Source organism: Rattus norvegicus, chromosome 15 (assembly GCF_021556685.1).
Source record: "Rattus norvegicus strain SHRSP/BbbUtx chromosome 15, alternate assembly SHRSP_T2T, whole genome shotgun sequence".
Taxonomy (NCBI): Eukaryota; Metazoa; Chordata; class Mammalia; order Rodentia; family Muridae; genus Rattus; species Rattus norvegicus.
In genome coordinates, this window is record NC_141548.1 from 68,319,537 (window position 1) to 68,346,381 (window position 26,845).

Genomic DNA, 26,845 nt, shown 5'->3' on the forward strand with positions numbered 1-26,845 from the left:
GAAGCATTCCCGGTGGGAGCTGCATCCAGGACGTTAACCAAGCCCGTAGGACCCTGGGCACCTCTCAGAAGTTGGTTGTTTAGCCCAACCATGGTAGCAAGTATTGATGTTTAAATTTATTTACCTTAAATTTACATGGGTCAGTATCTGACAACACTAAAATAAATGAGAATCAGAGATGGCAATACTTAAAATGAGTAATTCTCCACCTTTATCCTTGTTATGTAGTTTTTAAGAAAATAGAGAAATGAAGTTTGAAGACCCAGCAACAAGGTAGCTGCAAGCCTGTGCCCTTAAGCTGCTTTGTCCCGATCCCCATGTTTTTCAGGAGGATGCTCATCTCTGTGGAGTGACACTGCAGTTCACCATCACAGGCTCCACAGCGGAAGCACCCAGATTTTCTGTTAAGTTCCTATTAGATATATGACTGTGTGTTATATATTTTTCTCCACAAGAGTGTCTTTATTGGTAAAATGTGGCTCCAGTACCAGCCCCTTGTCAGAAGGTTGCAATAAACCTAGTAATGTCAGCCACATGCGTAGGACGACACCTGGCATGCATGTGGGCAGCCATGCTAGCACATCTCTCACTATTGTGGTGCATGCTGGGAAAGAGCTCCTTCACTGCCCACACGCAGGAGGAAGCAATCCAGAGTTTCAGCAGGTGTTCTTTCCTACGAGGCTTTGTCCCTGTCTGGACCACTCCTTCCTTGATTAGGGATGATTTATTTCCGTTACAAGACCTCGTGCTGGCACATGAATAAAGCAAGACGGTTATCGCATGCCTCAAAGAGATAAGCCAGAAGAAAATGTGATGGTGTGAAGGAGGTGACAAGCCCTGAGGCTGGGGCGCCCACTTATGATTCTGTAAAACCACACAACACAGATTCTCAGGGGGATAAGATCCTTCAGAGCTCATATATGCCATACCTAAGTAACAGATTGCTTTATCACGCCCCAGTGTCACACATCTGGCCTCTGCACATTAAGGTACCCATGTAAACAGATCAAAAAGTCATGGTATCCAAGGAGGGGCAAATCACATCACACCCGAGGTGAAGGGTGAGGGATTCCTATGAGGTGTGTCTCAGAGTTTCTCTTAAGTAATTGCTTTGTAATCTTGAAGGATAGCCTGTCTTATTACTGGGCAGTTAAACAAAATGTTTTCCTATAAATGTTCCCCCTTTTATCTACTGGCCTTTCTGCTAGCCTCTGGGGACACAATGAATAAATTCATTATCTTTTCTATGCGAGGAAGAACTTGAAGCCAGCCAGCCTGTCTCCCATTTCTCCCCAGGAACATTTTCAAACATATGTGTCTATGTTGTTTGAGTCAACACATGCAAGGGTTTGCCTTTCAGCAAAACTCCTCTAGTATCATGGGTACACGAAGTACAATCCTGAGATCGAAACAGCAATTGCTATTCCATAGGGCATGCATACCTATGAAAGGTCTGATCTGTCCTTCACAAAGGGGCCACCAGACCATCCTGCTGGTTGTCTGCTGTGTTTCCAGACAGTTGTACACACAGATTTTCTTCAAAATGGGAGCAGTGTGGTTATTGTGGAAACCAGAAATTCTTTTTAGCTTAGCCGTCTTTTTCTTCCTTGATCTTGCTGTTCATTTGTTTCCACATAGTATGTTATAAAGTTTTTTGAGACCACCTTCCTGCCTCAGCTCTGCAAATAAATTGGAAGAACTTTAAGTCTGTATATTGGCCACAGCCTTGAAGAGGAAGTGGCTCCTTAGATAGACCCAGGAACTAGTGACAAGGGAATTCAAGGCACACAACATCAATGGCAGGTGTAATTCAGGGCTCAGTTTAACGAGGACTTAAATTCTGTTTGTCACTATTGTCTAATTCTTTACTGTGAGGCTTTCAGAAGTTCAAATGCAAATCTCTTCTTAGAAGGGTCGTACTTCATTGCCACCTTTCAATTAATAAACTTGGTAGCAAGAAAAGGGCAGCCAAAAATGTCTAGCTCCCAGAACACTGGAGGAGACCACAACTATATTGCTTTCCATATGTAGTAATGAGATATTCACAGAGATGGGTCACCCCAAACAACTCCATGAAAATGGCCTTCGGAGGTCTTTCAGGCTTGCCTGCTATTCCTATGTGCCACTAATACTTTTATCCTCAACAGTGTCCTTGAAGCTTGCCTGCTGCTATGTAAGTGTGATCTCCTTTGACTCTGTAGACAGAAGCTGTGAAACTTCTCTGGAGACAAGCAACACTATTACAACAGTAGAAAAAAAAAGAAGAAAAGAAAAAGAAAAAGAATCTCCTTTCTCAGTAGATTCATGAAGTGCTTGAGAGGTAACTGTCCCTAGTGTGTGCTCAAAGAAAACAACTCATTGTTGACGAAGTAAAGAGTACGTTAGTGTACTTGGTGAATACAAAATGCTTCCTCAACTTTCTGCCCCCTAGGTGTTAAAGAATGGAGCTAGACACTTTGTGAATAAGTCTCTTTAGCCTATCATATAATAATATTCACTTCATAAAGTGAGACACAACATTTAACCTAATGGAGGCAGTAACTGTTTTACAGAAAACATATGGTGTGACTTTGAGGACATTTTAACCGACATTTTTCCCCCCCAAAGAATAAAAAAAGGGTTTGTTTTCTTCAAGTCAGCGATACTTCATCTTGGGAGAGGTTGTGGAAGGAGGAGAGGGTAGCTGACATAAGCTATAATTCAGGAAGGAGATACAAGCAAGGTCAGGCAGGACAGAATGATGTGCGAGATCACGTTAGAAATATCACCAGATTCCTTTGGGAGTTATAAAGGTGCCTTAATTCTTGTCCTTGCCAAGCATTCTGTAATAGTATGACAAGATTTTATTTATTATCACAGTCAAATTGGACTCTTATGCTCTGGCTAGGCCACAGGTGTGGAATGTCAGCCTTGGCACTCAATGTCATCAGCGGGGGCTCTTATGAGGTCCTTTAGGGAAGGGAGGCATTCATGATGAGACCCTCCAAAGACAATGCCATTCTCTTCAGGCCAGAGAGGCACCTGTCTGCTTTTATTAGCTACCTAATAGGTGTTTATGGTGAAAAGGCCTGGTATTTGTGCCAGAATCTAAGGAAGGAAAGAAAGATTTAATCTAAAAATGAAGCTTCCCTAATTGGTTGGCTACTTTAATCATGAAGTGTCTTTGTTGCCTCATGTTGATAAGAGAAGGCTTGACAAACATCGTGAGGTTGGAAAGGAAGCAGTTAGAGTGTATGAAGAAAGATATTTCCATACGCTTATATATACACAGAGTTCACATTTACAAATACTAATTAGATTAAGACATGAAGCTTATTTAATACTTACGGTCAACTGTCAGAGTTTTTACTGTGAAAAGATAAATTTATTTCATCATTTAGCTATGCCTGTGAGAAAGTATACCAACACCTGGCGGAGAAATTAACTGGAGTACATATATTTGAGAATGTAGGCCCACTCTCAAAAAATAATTTACCAGAATCCGTTTAAATTAATTATTTTTTGTATAGCCTTCTAGCACATAGGGCTCATATTTGAATAATACTCAGGTCTACTTAGGTTGCATTATGATCAGATAGATTTTCACTGGAGATTCATCATTAACATTCATTTTAGTAACTCAAAACTAGAAAAGGAGGAGAAAAGAGAAGTTTTTAGATATAGGTCCAAATATAACATGGAATAAAAAAAATGCCAAGAGAAAAGTGCAAACTCCCAACCTTTAAGTACTGCAAAAAAAAAAAAAAATCTAAGTAACATAATACTTACTAAAATACTTCCAAGGACTACGGAGATGATGAGGGATGGTCTGTCCCGAGGAGCTGATCCAGTGATTTGCTTCCCAACCCTCATTCGGAAAGGTCTTTCAAATGAGAAATCTGTATTAATATAGATTTGTGGGAATAGGGAGAAGGTTGGCAATATTAATTGAAATAGAACTTATTCTAGGACTTTGCAAAATACTCTTTAAATATTATATTTGTTTTGCATGGGTGTGGTAATTTGAATAAGAATGGCCCTACAGGATTCTATCTAAAAGATTAGGAGGTATGCCCTTATTGGAGGAACTGTGTCACTGTGTGTCATGGCTATTACTGGTTGTCAACTTGACGACATCTGGAATAAGCTGGCTGAAAGGCAGAAGCTTCTTACCCAGATCTTGACATGAAGATCTTGAGGCATAGTGGCCATGAAAAGCTTAGGCCCAGGCAAGGCAAGCTCAGGAGCCTGAGGTAAGCAGATCTCTGAATTCAACGCCAGCCTGGACAAAACAAGTTCCAGATCCAGGCATGGTGGTACACACCTTTAGTCTGGGCCACACCTTCTACTGGAGGCCGAAATAAGGACACTGGAAAGAATGAAGACTCACTCTCTTCACTTGCTAGCACCTCTGTTGGAACCTTCTTCTTCAGGATTCCAGTTTAGACAGAAGACCTGCTGAAACAACTAGCCTCGAGCAACTACTCAATTCTTGGACTTCCTGTTCATAGCTGCCAGAGTTGGGATAGTTGGACTACAGACTAAGTCATTACAAAAAATTCCTTTAATATATAGAGGCATTCCATACGTTCTGTGACTCTAGAAAACCCTAATACACTGTGGTGGTGGTGGTGGTGGTGGTGGTGGTGGTGGTGTGTGTGTGTGTGTGTATGTGTGTGTGTGTGTGTGTGTGTGTGTGTGTGTATGTATGTATGTATGTATGTATGTATGTATGTATGTATGTATATGTGTATGTGTTGTTATGAGACTACAAAAGTCTAAGCCAGGCATGTGACTTCTCCCTTCCTGCTGCCTTTGGATCCAGATGCAGAGCTCTCAGCTACTATATCTGCCTGGATATTGTCATGCCAACAATGGCCTAAAGCTCTGAACCTGTAAGCCAGCCCCAGTCACATTTTGTAAGAGTTGCCATAGTCACAGTGTCTCTTCACAACAACACAACACTAAGGCCGTGGGTGAGCATGCATGATGGTATCCATGTGGAGGCCAGAGGGTAACTCCTTCCCCAGTGTGGGTTCTGGGGATAGAACCTCAGGTTGACAGGCTTGGCAACAATCAGTTTTACCTGCTGAGCCATCTTCTTAGTCCTTGAAACACCTTTGTACATTGCTTGGGCTTTCTATCATTTTTAGGTTTCTTGAAAGAAACAAAGATTTAAGTTCTTGCTTCTTGAAGATGCCTGGCAAAAGTCTACTAAGGTAAAACATGTCACTAAAATATAATTTAGTGAAGTAGCTGAGTAGGAGAAAAAGAGGCATCTACAGTTAAACTATAATTGGAGATACCGTGGCTTTTCGTTCCACCTGAGCCTCTGACCCCACTGTTAACAGTCTCCTCATATCCACTATGGTATGCTTACAAATAACAAGCTGTTGTCGAGGTGAGGTTCTATTGCTTTCAATTTGTGGCAAAAGCTGGGTTTGCTCCTGCAGGGCCCTCCAAGCTCTGTGGTTCTTTGGCAATACCACCTGTTTTGCTGAACAGTGGCTCTTAGAACAAAATGCTTGAACAATTTGGCCCTAGGATGTATTTTAAGAACATGCCTGCCTGGTAAGAACATGTAATAGCTACCGTTTAACAATTCACTAGATGAAAATGAATACTGGGTTCCTGCCAGCTACAATTTCTGGACCTTGAAACTTTAAATAATTAATATGAAAAGAAAAGAAAGTGAAATTCCACTTACTTTGAATCTGACGTGTTAGCAGTTCATGAATTAAGACCCATGGCGTTCCAGAAGTCAAATAATGTGAAGACAAGCTTGGTACAGCACCAGTCATCAAATATGTCTCTAGTATGCATATGTTTATGCATAAAGGGAACTTGAGATTACAGATGTAGCAGCTGGGCATGCTAGCTAAAATAATTTAGTTGATTAGTAAACTCAGACCTATATTGGGTATTTCAAAATAAAAATGAGTCACTCGGGAAAAAAAATCATTTTTAAAAGTTGCTTTGAAGTATGCTTTAGACTAGATATTTTGTAACTAACAAATTTTAGAGCAACTTGACATTTTTTGGTAGATTTCTTAGAATTTTTAAATATAAATTATTGAAATGTTCTATTGTTTCCCAAACACCAGATATTTTTCTTATATTGACATAATAATCATACAAGTTCATCATATGCTACGTTAGTGCATCTATACCAATTGTATAGTTTTGGAAATATGGGATTGATATCTCTGGTCTGGAAACCTTAGTCCTTCATGTTGGAAACACTCAAAATCCTTTCTTCTTGTTTCTAAAGAGCATATTGTGCATCTTCAGTGGCAGTAATCACATGATTGTGGCTATGGTGCCAGGACTATTCCTTCTAGTATAACTATAACGTATTGACCTATAGACCAACCTACACATCCCTTTCAGCTCTCTAATCTTTCTAGCCTCTGGCATCCATCAGTCTCTCAACTTCTCTGAAATCATCGTTCTAGGTTTCCACATGAGATCATGTGGTACTTTTCTTTCTTTGCATGGTCCATTTCACTCAAATCCAATAACCTTCAGTTTTGTGCAAGTCACAAGATACAATCCCTTTCAAAGACTGACTTGTACCTGCTGAATACTAGATAGCTGGAGATATTTTGTTCAAATATTCAAGTTTCTTGAAAAGGTATAAATAATGGGATTCTTTTTATTCATTTTGAATGTTCCAGACTTGTTAGCAGTAGATGAGTGCTTCAACAATTGTTTACTTATCTGCTGAAAGAAAATAAATAAGTGTGGTCATCTGAATGAAAATGGCTCACAGGGACTGGCAGAGTTAGGAGGTATGGCCTTGTTAGAGGAAGTATGTCACAGGTTTTGAAGTTTCTAATACTGAAGTCAGGCCCAATGTTCCTTTCTCTTCCTGCTGCCTTCAGATCTGGAAGTGGAATTCTCAGCTTCTTTTCTAGCACAATACTACTTGTGTGCTGCTACACTTCCTGCTATGATGAAAATGGACTAAAGCTTTGAACTGTATGTAAGCCAGCTCCGGCTTACATGTTGTCTTTTATAAGAGTTGCCATGGTTATGGAGTCATTTCACAGCATTAGAAACCCTACCTAAGACAGTAAGATAATTTATCTGGGTCTATCACTGGGTTCAACATCATCGCTAAGGAAACTGTGCTTTATCAGATGATAGCTATGTGTTCTATTACTCATGGTTCTGATGAGGAACAGAAATGCGGTTATAAATATATCTGTAGGATGATGTCATTATGCAGGTGTAGGAAGGTACAAGATAGAATGAGGCCTGTCATTGGATGAAAAGGAAGGATGGCTGGGAGAAATGTTTTAAAGAGATTGGAGAGAAGGAGAGAGAAGCAGCCGAGAGAACATGGAGGTGGATGTTAAGATTCCTCTCTGCACATTTACAGGTTGTTATGAATAATCTTAAGGGATGGATGTGTACAGGGCTTGGCATGTCTAAGTGGGCAATTATATATATCAATTGGTTCAGAGATTATTGTGTTGTGTGTTCTTCGATGTGGTGATTTAATTGAATTCAAGAGAGTATGTGATGGCTGGAGACACAAGGCCACCCTGGAATTGGGATGTGTATGTCTGGCATGGTGGTAACTGATATCTCGGGGCACTACAGTGCTGGATCTAGTGTAGGGTAAAAGAAAACCTTTTTTTCTAATTTTACAGCAACATATATCACATGTGTATACAACATACTTTATATAATATAGTATGTACAAATGTATATAGTTAAATACTATATTAGATACCATATGCTAATATTATATAATATGTACTATGTAATAAAATGCCACATGCAATATCCTATATAAAATTATATGATATATAATGTATGATTGCATAATTATGTATCTATTATATATAATAATCAATATGTATATCACATATATTGTTTAAAATAAGGCTTGGATGATTATAGAGGCTGAGAATCCTACTCTGTGTAAGCTGGAGGCATGGAAAATTGCCAGTTGTACTCCAAGATCAAGGGTCTAAGCACAAAGGAGCTAATGGTTGAGGACAGGAGAATATGAAATGTTTTCTTGTTTGTGCCATAAGCTCTGATGCTGTCCATGACAGGAAGAACAATCTTTATTCAGTTGCTATCAAGGCTAACCTTCTCCAGAAGGACTCTCATAGACCTACCTAGGAATTATATTTTACCAGAAATCTGGAGGCTCCTCCTTGCTGGCATCAAATATTAACTATCATTGTTGCTAATTCAAACGAACAGTCCTATGCTTAGAAACAGAGCCACTGCTAGAGTTTTCACGCAGTTAGGCTAAAGGAGTATTATGGATTTAAAACCCTAATCATTCCCACAGCCCTTAGTGAAGTGCCATATAAAGACAGGTTCTCCACTAGAAAATGATCTCTGAGAGGGCATTCAGTCCCTCACGAGTTCATCCTACCCCTCGGCACGTCTACCCAAGGCCTGTTTAGAAACTCCTCATCACTCAGGGATAGAGTGCTGGGGTTCTACCTCCTGGCCCAGCCACTGTCCTGGGAGCCTGGTCTGTTCCAAGGCTGTCTGTGGCTCTTACAGACATGCTGTGGGGGCAGCCGCTTCGTTTATGCTCCCCCCACCCCTGCCTTCATCTGCCCTTGGGAGTTTTTGTCATCCTCATTTCGGTTTACTTGCCAGCTTCTCCCTTGTGCCCCCTCAGGCGCCCAGCATTACCTGCAGTCCTGTGTTCGAGTTATCTGGCTTAGTTTCCCTTTCTGAAAAATCTTAGCAAAATCACTTCAGAGGTGGAATTCCTTCATTTGCTTTCCTAACAATTGTGCTTTGCTGCTGATTAAATGTGCAAACTCCATTTGCCCTGATTGTTTGAAAACAGGAATTGCAAGTGGAGGCTGCGCATGGTAGTACTGCAGGGTCAAAGCTACTCCCACAACACTACGGGTAACTGCTTCTTCGATGTCTATAGAGCCTGGCTCATAGTACTAATTAATTTTATTAACTTGGAGCTGAAAGGAGGTGGCACCTTAGATAAGGGCATAAAATGCAGTAGACCTTGCTGGACTAGTTCCACTCGCTCGTTACAAGTAATAAGGCAGAAGGGATGCTTAGACCACAGTCTACCCCCACGGCATCCAGAGAATATAAGCGAGAAAAGAAAGACATACTTCTTTCAGTGCAAGCAGCAAGTTTATTTATTTTTGATAAGGAAATAACAAAGGAATGGTGCCAAGTGAGGTACAATCGAAGCATTTGCATATGGAAACTGTCCTCGAAATATCAGATTGTTGTCACAGTTACTGATTGTCAGTTTTAAAAAATTTGAAACCCTAAGTTTGTCAAAAATAAAAAATTATTCTGTGGGAAAATCCGAATGGTAATTTTAGTTCAGAGCCATGATACTGAGGGTAAAAGTGTCTCCTTGGCTAAGACCAAGGTAGTACTGAGATGCTATATACATTCCTACTTTAGATTCCTACTTTGCAAAACGCCTGTGTGTTTTGCAAAGAAAGTGCAAACATTCTTACTGCATCATTTTTGGAAGTGCGTCTTCCAGTGTTAGTTAATGTGAGTCAACATCATGGCTCATGCAGATAGACGGACACACACACACACACACACATGTTTCTGATGCTGTATTGGAAACATTTGGGTCTATTCAGATAGCAAATATGATATACACAGGGACAGACACCAAGTCTTCAGATTGATGTCTTTTCATTAATGTTGAAGTGGTAAAAATTACTTAGAAAGATTTCATTTTCTTAAGGACACAGCTGAACACATGGCAGCTTCCTAGCTCTCTGAAGCAACATGTATAATTTAATTGGCAAATACAGAATAAATGAACACCGGGAGACAAAAATAAAAGTATTAGAGCCCATTACAATCTTGAGTAATGTAGGAGGAAAAGCATATAGGAAAAGTCTTGTGATCACGTATTTAGCTTTACTTCTTCTAGTATATATCATAATTTAGATCTATATAAAGTCACTTACATACAAGCAACTTTTCAAGTGTTCCAGCTGAAAGCGTGGCTGGGGGTTTGGCTTAATCATTTTTTTAACCAGTTTCATTTATAAAGCTCGTAATCTCGCCAGCAGGGCTTCAACCTCAGGAACTGATTCGCTTTTAGAAACAGAGCCAAGAAGTTCCATTTCCTTTTTTCTGTTGCTTTCTGCATTGCAGGCTTCCTTCTCAACTGCCTTGATCCTTCCTGTAGATGTATGAGTGTCTAGATTACAATTAAGCTCCTTGGCGACTGGAGTCCTGGTGGAGGTGCAATTGATACTGTGGTGTGGACGCGACCCTTCACTCAACTGCATTTTCTGATTTTCTACAGTAAGGAAAAAAGAAACACGAAACTTGTCAGTGTGAAAACCAAGGCCCAGGCATGTTATAAAACATAGTTTTAACCATTCTCAACAAGTAAGTCCTCTTCGATAGGCTAGAAATAGCAGTAGAAAGGTAGACATAAAGGAAGTATGTGGCAGTTAAGGATCGATTAGGTCATAGTAGACAATGGTCTATTTCCTTCTATTCTGCTTCTATTCCTCATTCAGGATTTGGGTCAAACAACAATGCAATGGAGAGGCCTCTCTAACCATAAGAAGGACCTCATGTTTCCCCTCACTCCGTTTCTTTCCCTCATCGTTGGCTCAGAGCAGCACAGCAAGCACATGCACACACATGTCTGTTTATTGTCCACTGGGTGTCTTTTCAATAGGATGTATATCCCACAGAGCAAAAGCTTTATTTTAAATACCATGCAGTTTCAGTAACTACAGCAGTCCTGGCTAAGCTGTGTGTTCAGTAAACACATTGGGTCTGTACAGATTATGACCAAACAGGGGAATTAGATTAAGAGTTTCTTTTCGAAGAAAAAGGAAGATTCTCTTAAGTTTAAAAGTTAAAAAAAATCCCTTAAAAATAATGAAGCTGTCAGGCAAATTGCATTTTCTAGCAAACCATAATTACATAACTCTGTCATAAAGACATTGAGTGGTATATCCACATCTACCTATACCTATATATGCTTGCACATATCTACACATATATACTGGCAAGAGATTGTGGTCTTGACTCCATAATGGGCAGTGATTAAGAGGTGCTGGCCGATTCTCTCTGAGACGTCAAATTTCTTCTAATTAACCGACCCCCACATTGTGCAGCCTCATGACTGAGTCTCTCCTAGATCTCTTGCACATTGTGCAGCCTCATGTCTGAGTCTGTCCTAGATCTCCGACTTTTAAAAAGCAGACTGCTTCAATATTCATGTAACCTTGAACAGGGTTTGAAAACGGCTCCAACACACTTGACATGACATTTAAAGTTTTTTGGTTATTCGCCGAGAGATGTCCCATTATCCCAACAGTAATGACTTTGGAGCACAAGCAGTCACTCATGACAGTGTGTTTTATGTGCGCGCTGAAAATTCCAACCGAAAACAGCTTGGACATTAAAAGGTGGCTGCTGAAGATATTTACTGCACTGTCATTTCCTGACCAGGGGCTTCCGGTGATGGATGAGTATTTTACACAGTTTCTTGGACAATCTCTACAAATTTTAGAAGTATGATCAGCTTTTAGCTGTTGGAAGAAAATAAATACACTTTTCTTATCACTTTCTCTATCAGGTGGGCAACTGTTACTCAAAAATCAAAATCTAACAGAGCAGTGATTTTTTCTTGGAGGAGTTTATGTACTGCAGCGTACGGTGCACACTCTGCCTGCAGCAAAGAACACACAGCGGACTGGTGGTTCTGCCTTTCCCAGGGCCACAGAAATGAATTGTTTCTTGTACCTAACCCCTCCCCCCAAAGGTGTGCGGAAAGTGCATTTGTAGCTAAATGCTGATTTTTCTGTCAGCATACTGCTCATTCCCAAATCTTTCTACCATTCCGGGTCATTGATGTCTTGTATATTACTCCATCATGAGACTGCCAACAAACAAGGTTATTTTGCTACTGGGCAACTCTAATTGAAATCTTGGATTACTGAGAGTACATTGGCAAGAATATGGATCTGGACTACAAGAAAATAATTCATAAAGCCCACAATATAGCTATATAAAAATCAAGGCCAATTCTGTATGTGGAAAAATAAAAAGAAAAAAATAACATGGGATTTTAGGTAGACATACTATGAAATCTGAACTTTAATGGGTGGTTCAATCTCTTTGAGTCCCAGATTCTAATAATAAATCTCAAAGAGTAGCTATGGGGATAAAAGGATAAGCCGCGCTCCTATATGGTGATTATTGTCCTAGTTAGGGTTACTATTGCTGTGATGAACAACCATGGCCGAAGTGACTTGCGGGAGAAAATGGCTTACTTGGCTTATGTTGTTCATCACTGAAGGAAGCCAGGAGAGGAACTCAAACTGGGCAAAAACCTGGAGGTAGGAGCTGATGTGGAGGATACGGAGTGATACGGGTATCAGCTTGCTCCTCATGGCTTGCCCAGTCTTCTTTCTTACAGAGCTCAGGAGAAAAGAACCACCTACAATGGGTGGCCCTTACCGTTTGATCACTAAGAAAATGCTCTCTGTACAGCAGGATCTTATGGAAGTATATTCAAGGCTCCCTCCTTTCCAGTATCTCTAATCTGTGTGTCAAGTTGACATAAAATTAGCTAGCACACTTACCTTTCCTCCCCCTCTCAAAAACTACAGGAGCTGCTCATCAGTCACAGGGACTCAGTGTTTACTTGGCGGCTCTGGCATGACTTTGCCAGTGCTTAGCAGAGGGCTGAAATGCCACTTTATGGTCATCCTGTATTTATTAAGCAGCCTGTTAATTGACAAAGAATTTGTTGCATCTCAAAGAGCACCATCATGTTATAGACTAAGGAGTAAAAGCAAAAAGAGGTTTGGTCATGTGCTTACATTAGTTACTGAGTAAGTCGGTGGCAGAAGCCAGATAGATGTTGTCTCAGGAGACACTGGAACTATCTTAGACAAAGCTAAAAATATTTTTGCCAAAGATAAGTGTAAATTCATAATAGTGATAATCCTGAACCCTTACAAAAACTTTGTAAAGCAGAAAGACAAATAGAATCTACCTTAGCACAATTATGTTCAAGGTTACATCATCTCTTTCTGTCCTGGTCTCAATTACATTGATGACTGAATTCTAAGGTTGAATTCAATTCATTGTAATATCCTAAGCCATCCATCCTTCCATTTTCCTAGATAGACAGTTCATACTCTTTCTGCTCTTTTCAAACTGCGAACATTTAAAGTCATTGTAATTTGGCCCATTCATTCAACAAGCATTAGCATCTAGCATCTATCTGTACCTCCTTCCTGTTAGGATGGATGCATTCTGCCCTCCTGAGAACAAGTTCTAAGGTCTCCCTTTTGCTATTGCCTTCCTGTTGTCAGCTGCACTCTCCCCACTGAACTGTCAAGGTGCAGCCCTCCCTGTCATCATCCCCGTCCTGGTTTTATATCAACTTTACACAAACAAGAGTCATTTGAAAGAAGGGAATCTCAATGGAGAAAATGCCTCCCTAAGATCCAGCTGTAGGGCATTTTCTCAATTAGTGATGGATATGGGAGGGTCCAGGCCATTGTGGGTGGTGCTTCTGGGTTCTAAACAAAATCAGCTGGAGCAAGCCCCAAGGAGCAAGCCATGAGAAACAAGCCAGCAATCAGTGCCCCTCCATGACCTCGGCATCAGCTCCTGCCTTTAGGTTCCTGCCCTGTCTGAGTTCTTGTCATCCTTAAATGATCTTTCAATGAAGGACAACATGAAAGTGTAGATCAAACAAACCCTTTCCGCCCCAGCTTGCATTTTGATCATGGTGTTTCATTACAGCAATAGAAACACTGACTGAGACAATTCTCAGCATACACATTTGTTGTGGTAACATCAAACTCAAGAGAGAAGGAAATTTTTATTTGTTTCCACTTCTGCCTTGGCTTATACCTCAGTGTTTGGCTCCTTTAAAGAAAACCCTTTGAAGGAGTGAGGTTCTTGCCTCTGTTTTTCCTTTTTACATTCCTCTTGAACCCACACTCATCCAGATTTTGACATTTTACTCTTCTCCAGCAATTCTTGTGAAAGTCACCAGTGGACCGATTGTTGAGAAAAAGGCCACCAGCTACTTGGACGTCTTTGCCTACCGGACAGCAGTTGAAGTGTCCAGCAGAGCTTGGGGTGCTTCTTTTAGTGCTTTGGTGTTTGAACTTCTCTGGAGGCTTCAGGCAATAACCAGTGGGCTGATGCAAGGAAAAACATTTAGATCCTTTTTGAGAAACTCAGAATAGTCATGGGTTTGCCATTTGGGATAAGATGCTAAAGAAATGGCTGGTATTTGAGTCCTCTGCAGTTTCAGAAGGAAACACTTTCATGGAAGAAACTGATAAGGTGGTGTGAAAAAGGAAGATGCCACTCTACGGACCCCTAGAAAAATAGCCACATGTACAAAGCACATTAAAGGGAGAGCTTGCAACCCTGTGAGCACTTTCTCAATAACTATTCACTCCCAGAAGCCAAGCTCCCCTCTCTGCATAGCAACAAACCCACCTGGCCCCTAGTTTCCATTTGGATTAAATTTTCCATAGTTGTCTTTCAAACAACACAGGGCTGGCAAGTCTGTAAATTAGAATGCATGGGTTTGCAGAGGCATAAGTAAATTAGAATTTGATGTGGGAGGCTTCATCCTTCACATCTCAAGTTAGAAATACAATATGGCACTCTTGGACATATGGACTCGGTTGAAAGGTAAGGCTGGGGCTGCAATAAAAAGAGAAGCACTTCTATTTATCCTCCACAGAAATCTTTGCCAACGCACAGTTTTAAAACAGAAACCAAAGATACTAAGGCAAAATAGGATGCCTGCTTGATTTTCTAAAGGGAGTATTTTTGTACAATTTTATGAATCAAATCTTGGGCTTTCCTTTTTCCCCTTTAAGATATTACCATTGATGTGTTGCCAATACTCAGGCCCACTGGTAATGGCAGCTCAGATAGACCATGAGACAGCTTCTGTTCTTAGTACCAAACCCATAAGGGAATCCAATACACATAGCCTGTATTTCTGTATCTGTGGAACAGATCTTATTCAGGATAAGAATACACAATATTTTTCTATAAAATAGGAGGACTCACTAATTTCAGTTAACCCCCCCATGACTCTTACTGTAAGAACAGAATCAGAGAGCTTTACTCCCTCTGTGAATTAAAAGTTGGACTGCTGGAAAGTCGAATTGCTCTTAAATGCAGAGAGCCCACTGGACATAAATTTAAAAACGAAGACTAAACTGTATCCAGTGTGGGTTCCATATAGTGTTCAGCAGAATACAGATTTCGATGACAGCAACATTCAGAAACCTCGCCCATTCTGCACTAAGAGCGTTCTCATTGCTTCCGCAGAAACACAACAGCACAGGAATCTAGGGAAGAGGCTGACAACACACGCAGCCACACATGTATGCACGCATGTACATTTTGGCATCTGAATGAAGTATGTCAGCCAATAGTTGCTATGTATCTTCCATGCAGAATGCAAGGACCACACCCCGACTGATGGCCCCTGTAGGAACCTTCCCACTGCAGCAAATACTGGTTATGCTTCAGAGGGGCTTTTCTTCCCTTTAAGTCAGCACACTCCTCCATAACACGGTGGTTCTAACGGTTACTGGCCTCTTAGGCATGGCAACTCTCTGACGCATAAGGAAACTGAGACTCCACCTTCTGTGGCCAATGGCGAGACTGTGGCCGATTTGACAGGAGAAGGAATATACAACATCTGAGCCCTAATGTGACTTCAGTGACTTTCGCTCTTCTGATTTGGTGTCTTTTTACAACTTCTTCCATTGCTCTTAACTATTACTTTGACCTACTAAGTAGCTGTGTTCTTTCACCCTGTCAGCAGCTTTATTAAGGGAAAAGGAGTGAATAACCCATAAATATCATTTTTAAGGCACCTCTGGGTATGCGGAATAGTAAAGTGTATGACAAATATATGTTTTTAATCTATGCACTAACTGAAGTTAGTGCTGGCCACCAGCAGTAGATATCTCTCGGGCTTCCTTACTGTTGATTTATCAATACGATGAAGAGTCTTCTTGGTTTCATTTTGCTCTTTGCCTTACACATACACATATATATGTACATACATACATACATACACACACACAATGACAGATTTGTAAAAGGTCATTTTATATGGCTAACATCTTTACAAGTATCAACTAAACCATCAGAATCATTTGTGTAAAAACAGATCTGAACAAAATGCGATCCCCATTCAAATAATGAAATCTCTGGATCGAGACACTAACTCTCAAGCTAGTATGTTTTCTGTAAAGCTCATATACACAGTTACTTTCTCATTTTATCATGCCATAAATAAAATTTCAAAAGCAGCAGAGTCAGCTGCCTTGCCAGTCTCAGTGCTGGGCAGGTTGGAATCGAGTGTATGACTAGATGGAATCTTGTTAAGGGCCCAGGCTCAGAAGAGGAAGTCAAGCCCCATTTCCCTTGAAGATGGAGGAAATGGAAGGGCCCACATCCTGCTGCTTTCCTTTCTGACAGGCCATGGGTTAGGTACCCTTTCCAAGTCTGCTCTCCTAATGCTCAAGTCTTAGCATTCCTCTTAGAATCTTTGGTTTTGCTCATTCTTTACTGAAATTGTTCCCTATGAGTGCCCAAAGCCTCAAGGTTCTTACATTCTGTCTCCGGCCTCATTTCCCCCTGAGACCTGGCTTTTGTTCCAGTTTCTGGAAGGTGTTCTTTAAGTGGCTGCAATTTTTTACCCATGTTAAGACTCCCACACCTACATGTTTGGCAAAACAGCTGATAGATTACGCTAATTAGGTGATTCATGGTAGTGCCCTAGACAGTTTGCAGACATGAATGATGTGGGATGGGGTTAGTCAGGCCAGCAGAATGTGATTGGGACAGTGAGGTTTGGGGAGAGTGATATTAGCCCATTCACGAAGAGTGGCAAGCACCACTTAAAATTCAGGTTTGTGGTCAATGACTGCATCAGTTACATGTAAATAATGAAGTCTTAGTTTGTGTGGAGGACACTTAACTTCAGGTGAATTTCTTGTTTGGCACTATATTTTCCCTTACATATCAATGGAAAATTTGGTTTGCCTTGGATACCAAAATCTGTAAATGCTCAAGTCTTTTATGTAAAATGGTTTAGTGTTTCCTATAATCTATACACACCCTCCCATGTGTTTTAAATCATCTCTAGATTACATCATATATATATATGTGTGTGTGTGTGTATATATATATATATATTTGCTATATGCTCTGTGTCAGGTTCTTATTTACATCTCCTTGCTATGATTGAACTGTAATGGGGTTATGCTTATTTGAATTATGCTACCATGAATCCCCTCATCTGGCAAAGTAACAAAACTGAGGAAATTTTAGGAATCACTAAATTTGTACTCTTCTGGTCAGAAGGTAACAGTGGTCTGGGTACCCCATCCTAGTACCTGGTGTCCAAAATGAGGCAGTATTTTTTGAAGGATTATGACTTATGCAATTTTAATACAGGCAACTGGTGTCAGCAGTCATTGCAAGATACTTCTTATAGCTTGCATTATTACTAAAATAATATCAAAGAATCACATGGTCCTTATATAATTTGAAAACATTTTCCTGACATGTATTTGTATTTGATTCCCTTAAAATTTTACTTAGTATTGTGTTATATACTTGTGTGTACACACATTCTGTGAATACACAAACCATGGACTATGTGTGGAGGTCAGAGGATAACTTTTGGGATTTGAGTGTCTCTTCCCATTCTTATGTGGGTTCTGGGCCTTACACATAGGGCACTGAATTGGGCAGCAGGTGCCTTACGTTCTGTGCACAGATGCATTCATGTGAGTCTTCTAAAAACCCTGGGACAGAGGTGAGGTATGTGTGTACGCGTGTGTGTGTCTGTTCACCCCAGTTTACACGTGACGATGAGGAAGCAGAAGCTGATTGCAGGCAGGACTAGAGAACTCACACCATCACAGTCCTGGTTAAGAAAGTCTCCTGTGATAGGGCCCCTTTATTTATTGACTGATTTATCCTCTTGCTTCTGACTCCTGCACACTGGGGTAACTAACAGGTGTGCATGACCGAACTCGGCATTCTGTGTTTTGATGATCTGTATTTTGGCCTTCTTTAGCTATTTATTTCACATTCTCCAGTGAACTCTTTTAAGTGACCAAATCTCTTTATCCATTTCTCCCAATCAGATCCTTGGGTTTCTTTCCTGCTCCTCCTGCCTTCTCTCAGACAAGGTTCAGGCTCAACCAACTCTTTTCAGAAGACTACAGATTTTTATTTCCATCCTTGACCACAGAGCTTCACACTGCCTATCAAGGCACCTTTAAGCATTTCAGTGTAAGCAATCTACCACAATTTCTCATCTGAGAAAACACATTGACACAGAACTCACAAATGCAAAGCATCATCCTCTTCCTTCTAGCCCACTGAGCACAACCACCGTCTGTTAACTAGCTCTGCGCTCACGGCAATCCAGGGCCAGCATGCTTGTGATCACTGATACGTGGCTTAGAGGGCACTGTGTATTTCTAAGCCTTCCTGTCAGGTAGTAGATAGGTAACAATTTGATCAATTGCACTTGTGTTTTATGAAGAAAAGTCTGGGAAATAGCAGGGATGAATTTGAACAATATAGGTACAAAGTAAAAAAATATACATTTGAAAAATTGTTTAGATTTCGATCTCTTTCTCTTGTCTCTCTCTCGAGAGGGAGAGACGAGAGAGAGAGAGAGAGAGAGAGAGAGAGAGAGAGAGAGAGAGAGAGAGAGAGAGAGAGAGAGAGACTTAACCCTATACCATGGGAGCTTAGGGAAGTCCATGGACTGTCCAACACACGTAGCTCTTGCCATTTGCTTTGGAAGAATTCCATCTAAATCTTAGGACTTTATGTTTATGGAGGCCACAGCAAACACACAATCAGAAATGGAAAGAACAGTTAGGAAGCTGTAGGGTGTCTGGGGAGCTTGATTCTCAGTGGGAATCACTTGGGTACCACAATGGAAAATAACCAGTTAAATAAATGCTTAGGGAGATATTTCTCTGAAGCCATTTATAAGCCGTATCTGATAGTGTGCTTTTAAGTAGCTTCTTTTGTTTACATTTATATACTTTCCAATTCCACCTCAGATACATCAAATGCACAGATGTTTTTTCTGAATGGGTATCTTGGGCATTTCTACTCTGTTTCATTTTGATTTATAGAATCATGTAATGTAGAACATCTTTGGATTGGAAAGATTTTAGTTACTTGGCAGAACCATCTACCCAAAGTTTATTCTATTTGCTCAATTTCAAAAATAGTTTGCTTAGATGTGAAATCAGATTCTGAAAATCTCATAGTCACTAGGTAATATGACAACATGCCCTATGGGCAGCATTAAGAGACCACACATTCCTTTATTCAGCTTTGGTTCTCAGACATTTTTTTGTCACTGGCTCTACCTACTTCCTCCTTGCCCCTCCCCCCTCAGTTAGGACTATATTACATAAAGGCAATTTCTTTTCTATTCACCAGTCTGCCAAGTATTAGAAAAACAAAACAAAGCCAATCTAAATTATCTCCTCATTATGCCAAACAGCTATAGTTTCCTCACTGCATCTTGTGCTGACCATACGCTGGAATATGAATAAGAGAGTTCTTTCGTTAACTCAGTGGATGGCCAGCTCTCCATGCAAGCTGTTAATTCTTTGATGTATTTAAGACTCCGTTCTTTCTGCCATGGAACTGCATCTACTTAACAGTTCAAAATTCTGAATGAAAGAACAGTCAACTAGGGGGAGGTTGTATATTATAAAACAATCCATGTTCACAGAAACCTGATAATAACACAGAAGCAGAGTTGATAGACTTGCTGTGTTCTGGGGCTTGAAGGTTTCTACAGAAAGTTTCTGTGTGCAACATTGTCAAGTTGGAGTTTTGCTGGAAGAAAGCTAATTGCTGTCTACAGTCATCCCACCAGAAAGTATCTGATATTTCAGATTGTGATTAACAGATTAACAGGATTGTGCCTGGTTAGAATTTGGGTGGGAGAAAGTTATAATCATTGCTATTATAAAATTAGTAGCAATAACAAGAGCAATTTGTAAACTATAAAGCTCAAATTGTAATAATCCATAAGCCAAAGGATCAATACTGCTCATTTCTCCAGGCTTCCTAAGAATGGCTCTATAACTAATGTGTCCCTATATAGAAATGCTAGTTTAGGTGGCTAAAGAAAAAGTCACTCAAACCAAGATTTTTCGCTCACTTCTGCATGGACAAGTACATGTAGCTTTGTTATATGTTCACATATTTTATACTGATCATAGTACATTATCAAACAGAACTGTATCATTCAATCTTCATATAAAATAGATTAAAGATACCAATATTTTCTTAATATTAAGATAAATTTCCCTAATACACAAGTTCTTGAGAATCATCAATAAAGAAGGAGACCTACTGATGGAATCAGGTATTACTATAGGATACAATTTTATGAAAGTCTTTTTATTATTCTAGTAGATTGAACTTTTACTGGACTGCACAGCCAAGTTCATAATATACCTTGAGATCACTTAAGACAGCCTGCATTCGTACTGTGTACTCAGCCTTTTAACGTTGAACCTACCCGAAAGAGAACAGCGTAACAGCCAGCCTTACTATGCTTTGGATTTTCCCTGCAATCAGTTTGCACACCCTAAGGTAAAATGCAGCTTTAATGTTAAATTATACAGTCTTCCATGCCACTAACCCAGAGTAATATAAGTATGCCGTGGCAGCCACTTGCTGTAAACAGTCAACAGGTAGGGAAAAATCTTATACAATACATGTCTACCATAAATCCTGCGAGAAACATGCAGATGCAAGTTGATGGTGTCTTCTGCAGTTTTTTTTTTTTTAAACTGTTCTGGGTCAGGAAAATAATCTCATTCCTTGGGAATGAACTCTGGTAAATTTTTCTGTAATGTATTTCACTCCATTCCCATACGCTTTCTGGGTTGTCCAATAAATACAGCAAAGCGCTTTATGAAGGGACAGTCAAAGTGTGAGATTGACAGAAAACAAGCAGGCAGTTAGGCCAGTAACATCTACCTACAGCCCAATGGGAGAGACAAGGAGGAGTGGAACATGCATACTGAAATTTGGGGGTCAGAGTAATCCAGGAGGAAGTGCTTGGTTTTCATTCCGGAATGTGGTGCCACTGCATTTCAAAGCCCCTGCAGCTATTTTAATGTATCTGTTATTATCCATAGTAACATTATAAAAGAAAAACAATGGGGTGAAATAAAGCAGTGCTTCAGTGTGCAACATTTCACTGTGATCTTGTTTTGTGTGCAGACGAACAGTTACACATTCTTGGAAACTTGGATTATGTGAATGGGATAAGGGATAATAGACAGAAGGCAGACATTAAAATCATCCTCAGAAAACTCAAATTCTAATGCTTACCCATCTACTGCTGCGACATTTTAATCTAGCCTCCTAAGCACAGGGAGACTATGCTGCCATTTAGGGATTTTTGTTTTACTTGTGTATACCATGAAAGTCAGAAACACCTAACTTAGTAAATATGACTCTCCATGTTTGCAAATGAAGTTGGCTTTTCTTGCTTGACATTCTATTTGTCAGAGCAGGACTAGTGTATCAGGGTGTGGACTGGTGGCGGTGGATCAAGGCTGATAGACTGGCCTGATTTGATGGTCTCCTACAGAGCTCAACAGTGTTTGTTATCTTGCCCTGGATTGATGATACCAGGATTGATTATAAAATCTGGTATGTGTTTCCAAGAGTTTAGACTTGTATACTTCTTTAAAGGGGATGGGATACAGGATCTGACGTGACTGGTAGATATTACCTGAAAGGGAGCAGCTTAGGCCAGTCCACTTCCACCTCCTAGTGCCAGGGTGACAACAGTAAGTTCCACAGTCTACCCTCCTCAGCTTTGGCCATTACAGACTGATTATGGGTACTGCCCTTCTTTCAAGGACAGATTTGTATGGGCAATCTGGGAAGAAGTGCTGATACGGTTTGGGGTTTATCTGTGCTCATACCCCACACAGACTGCCCTATCTGTGACCTAAAAGAAAAAAAAGAAATCTAGCAAACACCTTAATCACAGATTGTAGTCTCTTCCAGAGACTGATTTTTAAAGGTATCCGATGGCGTCTGTTCTTCTAAAAACTCACTTCTTGTTTTTTGCTGTAAAGTTTCATTGTTATCTCCCCTTAACAGGACCTGTGTAATACCTTTATGCAGGAACATTAACATGTATGAAATAGGTAATACAGTAGAATGTATAATCACTGAATACAGAAAACCACAACAGCTTAGGTCATGTGCAATACGGTGAGAGAGCATAACTGGGAAATGTATGCTCATTGCTACAACTGTCATATATAGAGTCAAGGCTCTGGGTGCTGGCTGTGTCCCTGGTGCTGAAGCTACAATCTGACTTCTCATTGTTTTGGCTAAGTTAAGAATGATCGACCTCCATTTTCAAGGTGAGATATTTTGATCAGCAATATAACTGAGGCAAGGAGGGTCTCTCTTCCAAGCTGTCCCTTTTTAATGAGGAAAACATCAATGTCACTTCAGTTATTTTCTTGCAAATAAAACACCCAGTTTGGTTTCTGTGAAACCCCAGGCTGCACGGGGATCTCTGAAAAATTGGTTTCTGTAAACAGCTCATTTTTAATGCTGCCTTGGCTGAGTCCGTGCTTTCTAAGACTCCATGGACACACAAACGGTTCGGACCACACAATTCCCTCCTTCCGTTTACTGCTATAGATTCCTGCCTCAGGCTTTTCTTGCCAGCAGGGACTGTTAACTCAAAGACTTGCTTCCACTCTCTTCCTGGGGCTTTGGAATACCTCCCGTCTCTATGGTAACACAAAACACAAAGCACTAGAAATGTACCATACAGTGGGTAGGAAAAAACCAGAGTACAGCTCTCTGGGTAAAGCTGAAGAAGGTGCTGACAGCAGGCAGACAGACAAGGAGGAAGGATGGGTAACTGTCCCTTGTTCATTCAGTCAGACAGTCTTCAAGAGCTACACATGTCATCACAGAGGAGACATTGCAGTCTGTCTCTGGAGCTGTATGATCCACATAGTATTTGAAATTAAGAAGAATGTGCCAGAGAGCCACAATAGCCATATATGTCTAGGAATTCACAGTTCATTTAACCACTGAGAGAAATAAGTACTCTGTCAAATAAGCCCCCAAATTTACACATTATGAAAGACATTCACATCGACATTTAATAGATACATTCTAAATACTTCCAACTACCCTGCAGCCAGCACCAAGTCATTGATCTATATACAAGGTTCTAGAAATGGCCATAATTTACCCTCAGTCATGCTCTCCCTTGATATCTCAGATGACTTAAAGCTGTTGAGCAGTTCTCTGACTTTACGGATGGTATTTTCTGTTATATTTCCTCTTATTTTATACCTGTAAATATTTTTGCTTAAGATATCATACAAGGTCTTGTTAAAGGGTCAAGAGACAATCATAACAAGAAGAACACTATACAGAATATTCCAGTATGATATACTGTAAAAATAAGGTAAAAGAGAGAGATGAACAGCATATGGCAGAATCCTCTTTTTTATTTGTCGCAGTATAACATCTCTCTCAGTCATCTCTATGTCTCCTGGTGCAGGGCACTGTGATAAATGCAAGTCTATAATTTCATCATTCCCGAATAATTAGAAGGCCCAGATCCCTAAATTATTGGACAATGCCAATCTGTTTCTGGCCCCAGACAGTATCTCTAAAGTTTGCCTCTGAAACAGGACAATATATATGAGGAGCCTTAATGAAATCAATATAAGAATATTCAAGAAGCCTCCACATTTACACGTTATGAGAGACATTCACACTGACATCTAATAAGTACACTCTGAATACCTTCAAAACATTTCATGCAAGATTATATAACACTGCTTTGCACTGCTCCTGGAAGCTGGCTATGAGAATGGGGCATCCTGAAGAGGCATGGAGATTATTGCACAGGGCGGCCGGCCGGATGCTCCATTTCCAGCACCTGCCCTCACAGTGGACCAAGAATCCGTCCTCTCAAACCACCCTCTAACATAGACTAATGGAACTTCGGGGAAGCTGATCTTGCTTGTAGAACTCTTACTTTAGAAACTCAGAGTTCCTTCCCTATTTCTCTCTCTTTTTAAAACACCCAGTACTCCTTAGGGAGGCAGGCAGTCCTTGGTACAGGAGACTTCCTAAAAGCCCCCAGGAAACTAAGATGTAGCTACAGTTATAGCCACTAGAGGTCAGCCAGTTACCCCTGTCACTAATAGATTTTAGTGAACAATATTGTAGCCTGAATAACTTTTAGTGATTTTAAAAACATGGAACGAACATTCCTTTATAACCATTACATACAGCAGCATACTTGAGAACTATCTGGCTTTTAAAGCCTTTCAAGACTGGTACTTCCTTCCTAGATGGACTCACATTGTATTCGGAAGAGGAAAGAATCCATTGTGGTGAGTAGGTCTTTGCAATTAATGGGATCTTATGATCTAGGAAGGCTGCAAGAACTGAACAGGGAAGTAAAGTCTGAGGTTTTACCAAGTCCATCTTGGTGACAGAACTTTAGTGAACCTGCACACTCAGTCCTTGAATAGCGTGTGCATTTTCTCCTTGTACAGACAAATCATATGCATTTACAGACCTACATATTTGAGTACAGATTAATTATAATGAGTGAAGTCATTGTCTGTCTAGTGAGGCTTACTACATAATATGCTAGATATGTGTCAATGACATAATTATGACCTGTAACAGCTCACAGAGAGCTTAGATATAACAAAGTACACCTCTAACACAATTCTATCCACGTTCTCAGTATCTCTCAACAAAGCAACTACAAGCACTTTCCTCCATTTCAGGCTGTCAAAAAAGGGCAGGCAATGAAAATGACGTTAACCAACCAAATTACATATTCGGTGCCAGGTGGGGACACACGTGCTTGTTGCCTTATTTGGAACCCTATACGGCTGAATAAAGTCTGAGGGAGGAGGTTTTGACATGTGTAGAAACTTTCCCATGATTGGGGAAGACTCAGTACCTGGCTCCAAAGCATAATGCTGCAGTTTAAATAACACCTAATGCAGACAGGGAGGCACGCAGCACCATGGCGTTAGTGCTGGGATGTAAGAGAAAACTAAGAGACTGCATGTTTACCCACACTCTTTCTGAAAAATGCCTTATTGAGCTCTCCAGTGAGAGACAACCAGGAGATCTATTCCAGGGTCTGTGCTCAGGCTGTGTCAGGTCCTGTCTGTTCCTATACCTGCTGCTATGTAACTAGTTATTCACAGAAGCAGTAAACCCGTGGTTCAGACTCGCTAATGCCTGAGAAAATATTCCGTTAGTGACTGTAGGGCACATAGTGTTTCCTATTTTAATAAGCAGTCTTGTGTCAAACGGCAGGTTCAGGGTTTTAAAATCACTCTTTAAGTTTTCAAATAAAGTGAGATCATCGCAAAGGCCTTGACAACGCTGGATGAAATTCCTTTAGGAGATGATAGGATTTCTTAAATGGTTTTATCTATGTTTATCCGATAGGCTTTCTTGTTTCTGAAAATCTAGTATCTCTAAAAACATGTCATCAATATTCTCTCCTGATGGCCATGATGCCACCCATCACCAGATTTCTCTTCCAAGTTCATGACCTGATCCGCCTGACCCATGTTCCTCTAGTAACAAGAACATAAGCTATTGAGAGTCTGTGCTCTTTCTGTCCCTTGTGGTATTAAAGCCATCAGTGTCCATTTTATCCCAAGTTTTCATGGTTCTGCTATAGTTAAGAATGCAGCAGGGGCCATATGACTTTGCTCATTTACTGGAGTATACAGAGCCTATGCAGCTGATGCTGGTACCAGGAGCTCAGTGTACAACAACCAGCATGGGGCATGGTCCTCGCCTCCAGCAAGCTGCCAATCTAACTGCATCTGCATGGCATGGGTACCAAGCTACTTGCTTATGCCTTGCAGCTTTCAACAGAGAAACAACTAGAACAGAACAGAACAGGGTTTTAAGTGTGGCTCATCCCTTTTTCCTTTCTGAGATAGGAGTTTTCTATGTAGCCCCACATTTTTCAAAGCCCATATGACCCTCTCTGCCTCCTGGTATAAGCCACCATACTTGGCTTTGTGCCTCTAATTATAAAATATGCTTTATTAAATGTGATTTATGTTACAAAAGTCAGGATCCACATTTCTTGAACAATAAAGCCAAAAGCTTAAGTACTATGACTATGTTAGAGTTCACAAAAAATTGTACAGGCCCAAGACATTTGCAGAGGTAAGTCGTGAGTGAATGAGCGAGGGGATTAGTTAGAGGGAACTAAGGGACGAATGAACTAGTACACCCTTCACTGAAACAGAGAAGGAAAGAAATGCAGGTATGCGATATCTAAATCTAGACCAGCTCAGACAGCATAAACTGGACTCCATTGGAAGAACATGGAATGAACTGAGTTTATGCTCCAAAGTCTTAACTCTGAGCTCCAAACTTGGTGAGAACTGTGTTTCGATGAGGTCCTCCTTCTTCCTCTCCTACTGCTGGTACCACACAGATAGTAAAAGACAAACAAAACAAAACGAAGCAGCGCTCAACTCAAACTGATCATTTGCCTTGACTTTCTCTCCAGAGAGAGGCCAGTTGCCCACTCCTTCATAGCTAGGACTAGGGGAGAAGTACTTTAGCACATCAGCAGGAAGAAAGCCTCGTCAACTGCAGGCTCTCATTCCCAAGCATCCCGTTCATCTCTGTCCTAATAAACCCCAGATAAGATATATTTAAATGCCTTCTCTAGTGCACTCTCGCTCTGATCTCCTGGCTATGCTCTCTGTGCACTGGGCATGACAAG

The 26,845-nt window shown here is 40.5% G+C and overlaps 1 protein-coding gene across 2 annotated transcripts in view; it reads right to left on the bottom strand.

Annotated features, from left to right (window-relative positions):
• Window positions 1-9,101: 9,101 nt before the first annotated feature.
• Diaph3 (diaphanous-related formin 3) overlaps window positions 9,102-26,845 on the bottom strand; it is a 459,706-nt gene continuing 441,962 nt past the window's right edge. For both annotated transcript variants that reach the window (XM_087585391.1, NM_001305172.1), the window contains 1 exon segment: window positions 9,102-10,267. In XM_087585391.1, coding sequence (XP_087441517.1) covers window positions 10,008-10,267 — 260 coding nt within the window. In that variant the 3' untranslated portion in view covers window positions 9,102-10,007.